The 13,051-nt window shown below is 40.4% G+C and overlaps 1 protein-coding gene across 4 annotated transcripts in view; it reads right to left on the bottom strand.

Annotated features, from left to right (window-relative positions):
- mast2 (microtubule associated serine/threonine kinase 2) overlaps positions 1-13,051 on the bottom strand; it is a 178,642-nt gene that overhangs the window by 136,068 nt on the left and 29,523 nt on the right. For 3 of the 4 annotated variants that reach the window (XM_056378944.1, XM_056378942.1, XM_056378945.1), the window contains exons 2-3: positions 4,689-4,839; positions 2,135-2,325 (exon numbers count right to left, since the gene is read on the bottom strand). In XM_056378944.1, coding sequence (XP_056234919.1) covers positions 2,135-2,325; positions 4,689-4,839 — 342 coding nt within the window. The remainder of the gene's footprint in view (positions 1-2,134; positions 2,326-4,688; positions 4,840-13,051) is intronic. The other variant, XM_056378943.1, reaches the window with a different exon arrangement.

Raw genomic sequence — 13,051 nt, 5'->3', positions numbered from 1 at the left:
AAATAAACTACAGACACAATTCATTTTAGCTTCCTGATGCTCACTGCAGACGGTGGTCCTTCAACCAGCCCCACCACAGCAACATAAAGAAAAGATGGCACAATATTTATGGACTGTATGTGCTGAACATTCAGCTCATTTCTATGTGTTTTATAGAGTTTATGAAAAAGGAACCTGACGATGGAGGAACATCGGAAACATTCAACATGTGAGTTTGATTATATGTGAGTAAACTGTGAGATAAAAGATGACAGGTTGTCCATATCCTACATTCATAGCACACAGCAGAGATGAGACAAAGCACTTGGTGATGCTCTTCGCATTATACACAGCTGCCATCTGGTGGCAGCTCTTGACTGTGGTGTCACAGCTTCGTATCAGATAATCCAGATAAGTTTTTAGTTCTTCTGAACCTGATCAGGCCTCAGCAGGTGAGTTCTAACCAGGATCTAATGTAGTTCATTTCTTTTGATTGATCGTTTTATTTTGTCTTTTTCATTTCTTAACACTTCTAACCTTGTTTGCATGAATACATATCTGAATATATATTTAAATCATCAAATCTATTAATATTTTTTTTGTTATCTATATATTTTTCTGTACTCAGGGCTCACTTGTAAATGAGAACTTGTTCTCAATGTGGCTTCCTGATGAAATAAAGTATATATATATATATATATATATATATATATATTAACAAAAGAATGGTTTAACTTGGTTTTCAGTCCCCATATTTTACATGTTAATGGCAAAGTTATATAGCCCATTGAAGTGAGGGCTTTTAGATCCCACTTTATGCTGTCATTTGTAATTAGTTAGGCCACTCAAAACAGTGGTCCCTATGTTTTTTGCCTGTTTGTCCACATGTTGATGATTGAAAGTCTGTGCAGGGTGAAAATAGGAAAAGCAAATTAATCTTCTTATCTGTCTTATTTCCATTTGGGAGGAAGATGATTTAAGTGTTTGGCATCACGATTTCCAGCAAGCTCTGGATGATGCAAATGGATGCAATTAAGGATTACTGAATGCAACACATCTCATTACAATTAAACTAATTATACTTGAAATTTGTGGGTCCAGCACAACTGAAATGAAACAACATGTTGACGAGTTTACAGACATCTGACATAATTTATAAACTAAACAATAAATTCAGTGAGTGACGATCAACAGATTAACTGAGAATAAAAACATGATAAATTGCAGCTCTCAGACTGTAACACCAAAATAAGAACATATAGAAACTGTTCCAGAAAGAGAGAGAGAGAAATAACCTTCATACTAAAATTGTAAAAATCACATGTTTAGTTTTTTGTCATAGTGAATAAATGAGGTTGGAGCAGAGGAAGATTCCCTTTGTAATCCCCTCTACAACCAGCAGGAGACAGAGTAGAGCATACACACAAACACACAGATCTGCACACACACACACAATCATACTGCAGCAGCATTCATCTACAGTGCAGTCATGTGGGGTCAGCACTGCACTGTGCTGCATTTTGGCCCATTATACAATCGAGCAAACACGCACACATCACACCGACTGTCATTTCTGCTTCATAAGTGTTTCTATGGATGTTAAATGCTGCTGTGTGTGTGTGTGTGTGTGTGTGTGTGTGTGTGTGTGTGTGTGTGTGTGTGTGTGTGGCTGTAAAAGTCTGAGTCATCCTCAGTCTGCCCCCCCCCCTGCATTCAGCTGGCAGAGGTTCACTCTAACAGACAGGATCCATATGGAGCAGGACAGATTCACAGTGAGTCGACATTAAAGACTGTCACAACAGCAAAATCACATCTAAGACTAATTCTTGTCGAATCGTGCCGGCAGATGTAGAACTTCAAGCTGATTCTTGCTAATCTGATTCGATTATGCATCCATAGTTTTGTAAAATGTGATCCTGAGCAGGATGACATACAGCCCATGATGACAAATACAACTATCACATCCCAATAATCTTAATTTAAGAGTCTTCAAAGTCTTCAAATCTGAATCTGAGAGGAAGGTACTTGTTAAGATTATGAGGAGTTTTGCAGTCTGTGTGTGTGTGTGTGTGTGTGTGTGTGTGTGTGTGTGGTGTGTGTGTGTGTGTGTGTGTGTGTGTGTGTGTGTGTGTGTGTGTTGGGCTTGTGTACTGACCAGTCCGGTGAGTGATGGAGCAGACTGTCCCAGGGCCTGGCTCCTCATACGGACCAGGTTGTTGACCTCTCCTCCTCCTGCAGATACTCCCCCGATGGCCCCGAGCGCTCCGAAGCCTCCAGAGGGCCCCTGCCAGGCCAGCTGACTCACCCCGGCGTGCAGACTGCTGGACAGAGGCAGCAGCTGCTTACCTGTGGAGGGAGGGAGGAGAGAATGACTCAGCCAACCTGCTGCTTTGTTACACATGGACACACCGTGTTCGGTTCTGTTCACACTGGACCAGAATCACCCGTTTCTGATTCAGACATGATGCCTCTCCACCCTGAAAAACTGAGTGAAATTCAAAGTGGCTCAAACTTAACAGTAGCTCACATTCATCACTCCCACTGCATCTGTCATACTCCTCAACCCAACACACAAAAGAAACACAAAGAACTAACCAGCCTTTATGAAAAAGAAAAATACAACTGAGCTGCTGTTTCACAGGGGATTAATATTATCACATGACCTGTGTTTGGTGAAATATGGTAGTTAATCTGAGGTGGAATTTTCACTTTACAGATTAAAGACATGTCAGATTGGCACAGGATTAAGAATATGGACAGTTACCCTGAATCACAGGATGACATCAGGTAACATCGTGAATAAAGCTTAACACAATTTAAACTGAGGGTGTGAATTGTTCAAAAGGGGGAGGATCAAATCAACTGCTGACTGCTGTGACCTGCCGCCCTGAAGCTTCATCTGAACGCAACTCATTGTGTTTGAAGCCAAAGAGAAGCTGCAAATTTTAGAGCTGTAACTTCCTAGTAAATCAAATACACTGCTCAAAGAAAATTTAGGGAACACTTAAATCACACATCAGATCTTGATGAACAAATTATTCAAGTTGAAAATCATTAATTATGTACATTGTATAATTTGTTGAGAACAAAATGACGTAACAACAGTCAATGGAAACCAAAATCATCAACCCACTGAGGTCTGGATTAACAATCACATCCAAAGTCAAAGTGAGAAATTGAAATCACAATCAACTCATAATGTGACTCAGTAGTGTGTATGGCCCCCGCGCACCTGTATGCACAACCAACAACGTCTGGGCATGCTCCTGATTAGTTGGCAGATGGTGTCCTGTCCTAACACACCTGGATCAGGGCATCAGTGAGCTCCTGTCGGTGGCGGTACTTGGCCTCACATGCACCGATACATAACGTCCCATAGGTCCTCAATTGGATTTAGGTCAATGCCTTCGTCATCCAGGAGGAACTCAGGGCCCACTGCACCAGCGTGGCACCATACCTCCCCATGCTGGATGATGTTATAGGCAGCATAACGTTCACCACGGCGTCTCCAGACTCTTTCACGCCTGTCTCTCACATGTGCTCAGTGTGAACCGGCTCTCATCTGTGAAGAGAACGGGGCACCAATGGCGGACCTGACAATTCTGGTGTTCTCTGGCGAACGCCAATCTAGCTGCAGGGTGCTGGGCTGTGATCACAGGTCCCACTAGAGGACGTCAGGCCCTCATGCCACCCTCATGGAGTCTGTGTCTGACAGTTTGGTCAGAAACATACACACCAGTAGCCTGCTGGAGGTCATTTTGTAGGGCTCTGGCAGTGCTCCTCCCTTTCCTCCTTGCACAAAGGAGCAGGAACGGTCCTGCCAGGGATTTTACGGTTTTTGAGGTTTGTCTTGCTTTTGCCTCTCCATTGCACCTGTTGTCACTTTCATTTGCACCAAAGCAGGTGAAATTAATTCACAATCACTTGTGCTTCTTAAATGGTTCAGTTGATATCCCTGAACTTTAAGTGACTTGTTGTTATACTGTGATGATTAATTGTTCCCTTAATTTCTTTGAGCAGTTTATACAGAACTGTGAATTAGGGTCACTGAGGGGGAAAAATGTGAAGATTTCCAGAAGAAATTTATAATATTTGATGAGAAAAGTGTTTTTTAAACAGAATAAAGTTGTAATCAAAATGAAATCATGCTACTAAAAGACCACAATCATAGTTTCATGAGAAAAAAATCATAATGACTCAATATTACATGAAAGGCTGAAATATATTGACATAGTTGTAATGTTATAGGAATAAATATTTAAAATTTCTGTCGAATTATAACGGCCTCTATATTTTTTGCTAAACGAAATCATCTACTTGACATAATATTCCAAATTTTTCCAATTTTCAACATTTAATCAAGTCATTTATTATATTTATTTTAAGTATTTATGAGAGATCTGATGTGTACAACTGTTGAATTATTTGGTGCTGTACAGCAGTATCCAAGGCAGATTTCCCTCTTGGACAATAAAGTCTTATTTAAAGATGAAAACTGGGAGTTACAATATTTTATTTATTTGACAAATTTGTCATGATACAATTATTTAATGAGATGATAACAGTTTATTTTTATTTTCCTAGCGCTGTGTGCAGGTGTGTGAGTATGTGTTGATGTATGTGTGTCAGTGTGTGTGTGTGTGTGTGTGTGTGTGTGTGTGTGTGTGTGTGTGTGTGTGTGTGTGTGTGTGTGTGTATGTGTGTGTTACCGGTCATGGCCATGCTGCTGCGTCGTGCCCTGCTCTCGTCCTGGCTGAGCTGTCGGTGCAGTTTTGATTTTGTAGCAGCGGTTGCTGCGGGCGACAGGTCAGGGTTACTCAGCTTCCTGAAGAGGAGAGGAGGGGGAGCAGCAAACTCCTTCTGAAGGGATGAAGAGAAAAGAACAAGAAGACTCATTAGACTTTGTTCAGATTTAAGCTAATTCAAATTCCTAATTCAAAACCAACATCAAAACCAACAGCTGCCAAAGTGAAAAACAGCAACAATCAACAAGGAAAGGTCACACAGGTGACCTGATAAGAGTGTCTTTACCCATGATTTCATGTTGCATCAAGTCTGAACTTCCTATATAATAATATATAAAACCCTGGGATTTGTTAAGAAACTAGCTTTTGTTTTTGCCCATCAAGCTGCTGATCTTCTTTCAAAGTCATGGAGTTTTATGTCAGGTAAACCATTAAAAAAATGTTTCACAAAAGTCAGAAGTGATACAGTGAAATTAAGCAGCATGTGAGAAGAATTTGACAAAAGGAAGATGATCTGACATGACTCAGCATTTACTGTATCAACAGCTTTTTGTTTATTATCATCTTATCAATGCTAAAACGAGCATGTTGTGAGGATCTGGTGCTTCCCTCTGTGTTCGACTGTTGGTTGGGAAAAACAAGCCATTTCAAAATACTGATTTTATGAACATGAGACAGGTATTTTCCATTTTTCCTGTCATTTTGTAGGCCTAAAGACTGATTAGTTAATCAAAAGAATAATCATCAGACTGACAAAAGTCACTGCATGACACCTTGTTGCTACAGTTTAATTTTAATCAGGTTTTTGATATTGTGATTGAATACTGACATGTTACTGGAGTCAGACCTGACTGTATAAATCAAAATGGACTGTATATTCTTAACCTGGTTTCAAGTAATGCAGAAAAATCAGTGCAGTGAGACTGTGATAGCGGGCCAAGAGCCAAAACAAAGTCATAAAACACAACGGTAACCACTCACTGACACCACATCTCCTTCTCACATGGTCACAACACACACACACACTCTAATAGGAAAACTACACACAAACACACACACCTGTTTTACACAGAATGCAACCAGAGCAGTTAGCAGTGTAAAAAGGCACTCAGCTCTCTCTGTCATTAACTCACACTTTCAGCTATGACAGTCTCTCTCCTCCAAACAGCTGCAGAGCGACTGGAGCCTGATTCATAATTCAGTTTGTCAGTCTTATAAAGGAAAACGTTCCTTTGGCCTTCCTTGATATCCCTGAGCTTTCCAAAGAGACACTCCAGAGAAAATACAGCACAGCCAACACACACACACACACACGGTCTGGGTGTGGGATTCTGGTTCAAACGATTTTGGAAACATCTGCAATTGCCATGGAAACAAGGCCTGCCTGGGCTCATATCCTCCTCTCCTCTGTTGCTGGAGGAGCAACGTTTGACAAGACTTTTCCAGAAACATCTGGACGGCCCACGTTAACACACACACACACCTCCCAGATGGCTGCACGTATGAAAGAGCCTTAGTGAAAGCTTCCGTTACTCTAAAACCAGAACCAACTGCTCCTCTCAAATCTACTAAAACACAGTGATGAACAAACATGTGCAGGCTGTGCAATCATATGTAACCTGCATCCATTAACTCAGGCTGGAGTAAATGAGCTGCAACAGGTCCTCAGTGAACACTTCAGCATCATTTTAACATATGAAACCAGTGGGCACGTGTTGCTTCACATCAGGTAGATGCTGTCATGAAGACCAGTATTCAGTGATGACAGAGGAGGGTGATATGGGAAAAAACTATCACATTATTTGTTCTTTATTTAAGTATAAAGAGTTTTCTGGAGAATCAGTAAAGAAACCATTTATGGAGAATATAACCAGACAGGAGTGTTTGTTTTGCTTAATCCAGCAAATTAAACACCTAATAAATCAATGAATTTTATCACAAAAATATACAAAAATCATAGTCCTCAGTAATACTACAAGGCTTGGTCTATTACATCAAGAGATATTGAGGGGGTAAACACCCCAATATACATTACATTACTTTGCTTCAGGCTTTAGACTCCAAAAACACAGAGATAATACAATATGTATTAACTACAGACCTCACTATAGTCACAAAATACAAGAAATCACTCTAATACTTCACAATAAAAGCCTTCCTTGCTAGACAACTTCATATGGCTTTTAAAGTGAAGCAATTACAAGAAGCGTTCAGTTATATCAGGATTTTTACCAGTACCGCAATACTGCAAATATGTGCCAAATCGCATAAAAATAATCTAAATTAAAGCTCCATATAGTCTAAAGGCAGATGTCCATGTGTTGTTTGATTATAAAGAGGTCTAGGTTCTATATTAATACTGTGAATGTATCAAAGCCTCAGTCCACAGTGAAATGCACACAGCCTGTATTCAGAAACTGAGCCTGAAAACCAGCCGTCAGTACTTCTGGAACTTTGTGATGTCACAACAAAGCAGTATTTACCTGAAATCTACTATATTTTTATTGGATCACTCAGAAAGCAGTCAGCCAATCAGAAAAGAGGCTGAGAGCTTCCTCTCTTCTGACTGGCTCACCAACCTGTTGCTACTAGAGCTCCAGAGAGAAGCCTGAGAGAGGAGATGTAAAACTACATTGAGATGGTTTTTGGTTCTTAAAACCACAAATATATCTGATTGTCATGTATTATTGCATTATTAGTCTGACCTGCTACAACCGAAGCTGTGCAGCTAATCATGGGATGTCTCTGGGGGAAGTAAGCTCAGTGTAATACATGTTGAGTGCTGCAGCACGCTGAATACATTTGAATTAATTTTTACTTTTTTTTTTTTACAGCTTGTCTTCCTGCTGCAGCTCCATGTTTAACCAGCAGGTGGCAGACAGACAATAATTTGTTGAGAGAGTGTGATTACAAGCAATCTGCTGATCTGAGCTTCTTGTAAAGGCAGAAAATGAAATGTACTAACATGGAAGAGCTAAGAGGTCTGTGTGTGTGTGTGTGTGTGTGTGTGTGTGTGTGTGTGTGTGTGTGTGTGTGTGTGTGTGTGTGTGTGTGTGTGTGTCTGCGCACTGAACTGCGTATCACAGCTGTCACCCTAGACACACACATTCGGCTTTACAAGACGGCAGCTATCAACACACACTGCACAACTGGAAGCATAAAAGCAGACAAGTGACATGGAGAAGTAAACACACTACCATTACATCTTCAACATTATTCACACACATATTCACATGCAAACAGCTTCTCTTGTTCTACAAACACATTTAGATACACAAATCTAGTAACCCAGACTACCGTGATGTGTGTGTTCAATCATTAGCGCAGCAGGTTATATCCTCCAAGCACACCCTCTGTCTGACACGGTGAACATCAAAGTCTACAACACAATCTCCACAGCAATGACACAGTTACAGAGGACCTGATCCTGCAGTGCTCCAGATTCATCAGCTTCGCTGACACACTGACACTTAACACACAACAATACAGTGAACATTTACTTCAGCAATAAAATGTCTTACAGCTTGTGTTACCTTGTAAAGTTAGAGTTCTCCTTCACTGCAGGATCAATGTTTGGTGAGATGCAGCCTCAGAAAATCAGCTAATTGACCTAAGTCCCTGTTACTGTCTGTCAAGTTTTATATTGCAGTACAGGATGAAGGCTGCAACTAACTATTATTGTCATTATCAATTTACCTGCAGATAATTTTTTCTGTAAAACATCAGAAAATGGTGAAAGACAGCTGTGACAGCTTCCTAGAGATCAACACATTTACTGTTTTCCTTTAAAAATGACTTAGACAACTAATCAAAGTAGCTATCAAAATAGTTTCAAATAAATTTACAGATGTACGAGTATTGAAAATTTGTCATAATTTTTAAAGAAACAGGGACATGATTTCAAATTGAAGTATACAAAATCAATCTTTTCAGTTTAAGATGATGACTATATCGTTGGCTGATTAAGGTTAACTTTGTGAGTTAGTTTGAGACTCCATCTCAGTCTGTTTTTTTTTTTTTTTTTTTAAATGTTTTTCCCACAGATCCATATGAAAATGAGAGCCTTGCACAGTGGTCTTAACGTGTAACTTCAGTCTCATCATCCAGCTTTAGTTGCAGTTGGTGGTGACATTGTTGAACTATAGCACAACGCTACATCACAGCTTAGTGCTGGCATAGTTCATTCAGTCAGATTTAATGCAGTTGTACTTTTCCAGTTTTAATATACTGAATTCAATTTAATGGCGACTGCACTGTTAAAGTGCATTTAAAATCCTTCACTGACATGGCGGCAATTAAAAATAGGACAAACACATACTGTGAATAATTAATAACTGAAGCTTTAAAAGCCAAATAAAGAGGCTATAGGTAGCGATTATATGACAATCTTTTTGGGTAGAATCGCAATCTACGTTTAGCATTCTGTTTTTCACTCTGATTTTATTTTGAAAGTCCTGACTGGAAGTTGTGATTCATATATATTCGCCACTTGACGCTTCTTTTAAATGTTTGCCTGCTCTTCTTCGGCCACAATACTGTCTGTTTACATATTGTGTCACACCAAATAACACTTAGTTCATATGGAGTATTCATTTGGACAGTGCTGTTATTTATTCATTTATTAAGTACTATATGGAAGTATCTTAATTGGAAAGTTCATGTAATGTATGTCGTATCTTTACTGACGCTCAAAGGGAAGTAAAACCAGGTTTTCATAATCTCCTTCTCCTTTCCTCTCTGCCCCCCCAGCTTCCCTCTGGACCTGTGTTCCTGCTGCATGCTGCATTACATTTGGGTGGACATTCATCTTTTGTCACGTCCCGTGGAGAGCTGCACCACACTTTAACTTAACATGCACATCTACAATCTATCACATCTGTCACAACATGGAGCTGAACCTGAGCTCCCAGCCGAGCTCGACGCTGAGCTTCTCTCTAATAAAAACACAAAGAAAACAAAGACAACGCGGAGCTCGTCAGTGTTGAAATAAGTTGAATTCTGCCGGTGGCCGTGCAGACAAACAGGCAGTGGACGGACAGATCTGCTTGTCAGCAGAGCAGCTCAACCCCATCTCATAATTTCACTGGAGCTCCAGCCCACACAGCAAAAAAAGAGCCTCAATCAATCCTGTATATTGTTTTTCTGGCAGCAAAAAGAGGCCAAACGATCCAAAACGTGATTTAAAAACTCTCTTGGCTCCAGAGCGTGTTGACTGTTGATTCAATGAGCTGACGGCTCAAGATTTGAGCTCATTGGCCTGCTAGTAGATTTTGATGTAGAGTATGTAAACGCAGGGAGAGGGAGGGTTGGACATCACACAGCAAAGGGCAGCATGAGGAACAGTGGAATGAGGTTTGTTGTGGGAGTTATCTCTGTTTTTGTTCGCTGGTTTAGGAGGAAACAGCCACATGTTAAGCTGTTTTTCACAGAGCCGCTGTGTGTGGGTGTGTAGGCTGACCACTAGAGAAGTACTAGAGTGTTGCCTCAGCATCTGAACAGACCACAGTGGAAGGCAGTTTTCAAAATTCAGCAATTTTCTTTTTCTTTTTTTTTTTTTGACTTTGAGCTGTTGAACTGCAAACAGAGGATCCTGTTCAATGTAAACAACTGACAACATTTCATATAAATCTCTGTATTTTTCAAATCTGTAAATACCAACGTTGATGAGCTCTATTATTATTTTTGTTAGTATTTTTATCCCGCACACTTTTCAAAAGCTGGCGACACTGAAAAAGCGCACCGCGATCTTATCCTCCTCTTGTTTTGTGGGAAACTTCACCCCAGTGTATGACATGAGGGTGTTTGTGCAACCGACCCCAGGAGCTCGTCCATGTGCCAGAGCAGTGTCGGCTTTGATTAATCATCGTTATTTACAAGGGAAAACAAGGGTAAAAAGTAAAATCTAAATGCAAACCATATCAGTGGTTTCCCACCTTTTGGCTACACATCTTCCACATTTCACATCCGTGCTGAATGATGTTAGCTTGATTTCCTTCTTTCCAAAACGTGTGGTAGGAAAGTCTGACTGTAAAGACTGACACCTAGAAGGAAACTTGCAGTGAACACTGTGTGCTACAGTATATTTTTGTCTAGTTACTTGCAGTATGTTAGAGCGATGTGGCAGTGCAGCTGCAGGCAGGAACTGGTTTGGAATGAATAAGCTACACAGTGACCTTTTAAATAAATCAAGCAGCCAAATTCACATTACTTTTTTCTTCACATCCATGACTTTTTTGTCTTCTAGGTTAAATTTTCATTTTCCATGACTACATCTTATGAATGATCTCTCATCTCGGGGTGGGGGGTGGGGGAGGGGGGTTAAATGGATTTGGGTTCAGTACACAGACAATATATGGTGTATGTGTCAAATGTAATTTGCACCTTGGTGACAGCAACTTCACCTCTGGGAATCATTATGTCTCTAATGCCATTATGTTCTTTTAACATTGTCTACCCTTGTTTGTCTCTCACGTCTCAACTGCGAAAAAATTCCTTTAAAAAGATCTGTACAGTGGATGCTTGTGAGTGTCTAGAGCTGCTGGTGCTACAGGCCTGGTTCTGCTGCTGTCTGGCCTCCAGCTATAGAGCTGCTGTCGGCACAGTGACGAGGAGACTGTACGCTCACAGTACAGCCTGTACCTACTGACTGCTTCACCAAGCCACCATCGAGGAACAATGAGTTCATCTCCTGCCCTGCCCTGTTCCCTAATTGCAAGTTAGAAGCTTGTTCACGTCAGCTGCCGCGTGGTCATTATAGAGAGGTGTGTCTGCAAGACCAACCTCACACTCCTGGGGTAATGCTGAAGACTGTCTTCTACGGGAAGTCACTGAGGTTTGCTCAAAAAGGTGCAAGATTTGTCACTATGCTCTTTTTTAGAAAAAAATTTGCTGTTATTTCAAAACTCTATTAATCTAACGACAAGGGTGGTAACTTCTTCATGCTGCTTGTTGGCATTAAATCTAGAGCTGCACAATCGAAAAATAATTGCAAAAACGGCCAAGTACAATATCCAAACCACAGGAGCAGCAATTACATCATCATCATTTCAATTTTTTTTTTTTTCAAAAACTGAAAATGAAAATGTATGATCGTCCCAACTGAAATCACACATCACAATATCTGCCAAAATATTCACAATATGATTTCTTTTGCATGTCATGCCGCCCTAGTTGGTACTAAAATGTTTTTAAGGTTTGAAACCCAGGCCCAGAAACAAGTGACTGAGGGGAATCTGGAAAATGTAGAGACAGATACAAACACAAGTCTGAACCCGACCCTGCTGCTGACTGAGGAGTCGAGTTCATGTGTCGTGTTGTTGTCGTCGTTGGAGGTGAACAGGTTAAACAGTCTGCCTCGAGCTGACAGAGCTCAGCCTGTTACATCATGAAATTAATCACATGTGTGTCTGAGCGGGATTACATTGCATCATACCTGCTTCCTTTCTGTCAGTTGAGGCATGGGCTGGAGTGCAATGTCAGAGCTCAGTGTGTTTGTGTGTGAGAATATATGGCTGTTAATCAGGGCTGATGTGCTGATGTGTTCCAGCTGTGTTCAAGCTGGAACAAGGTGGAAAAAAATGAGAGGAAGAAATATGAAAAATGTAAGGAAAGGAAGCAGGAGAAAAAGCAAAGTAGTCTGACAGATGGATGTGAACGATGGAGGGAGATGCAGGGAATATAGGGAGGAGTGTGAAGTGAGCCGGGACAAATGCTGCCTCTCCTCAGCTGTGGTTTGTGGGAAACTGTTTGTCCACACGCAAAGTAAAGAACTCACAGTGAAAAGCCAAAAAAGCTCCAAAGAGAAAAAATTATAATCTACAGTCGCCCAAATAACACCAAGGAGGATAAAATGATTTAATGAGCTTATATCAAAAGACTTTGTGTGGTTAAGTCTTTTGATTGTTTGTTGCAGCTGATTAAATCATTACATCTCATTCAAATGCTGAGATGAAAGGAAGGAGGAATGTTATTGTAATTTTTTTTTTCTGTTTCCATAAAACAACCACAGGTCAAATTCAAGTCTGTCTTAAAAAAAAAAAAACAGCTCCAAAATGCACTTGGCTCCTGGGAATGGTAGCTTTAAGCGTGTTTACACCTATATAAGCAACCAGTTATTCTTAATGACACTTTAACTGTGCTACACGTTCCTTCACATTCCTTTAAGTACATTTAAATGATCTCAGCACACACATAGTTGTTTCACCCTCATGCAGCTCTCTGTTACAGTAGAAAGTGTTCCAGATTTCAGATCGGAGGGAGATTATAGATTGTAGTGATTTGGATCTGGATTCACAACTCAAGGCGAATTTATGTTTTCCGTGTTCGCG

Source organism: Seriola aureovittata, chromosome 6 (assembly GCF_021018895.1).
Source record: "Seriola aureovittata isolate HTS-2021-v1 ecotype China chromosome 6, ASM2101889v1, whole genome shotgun sequence".
Taxonomy (NCBI): domain Eukaryota; kingdom Metazoa; phylum Chordata; class Actinopteri; order Carangiformes; family Carangidae; genus Seriola; species Seriola aureovittata.
Note: the sequence above shows the minus strand (reverse complement) of the source record. Positions and strands in the feature narration are given on the sequence as shown.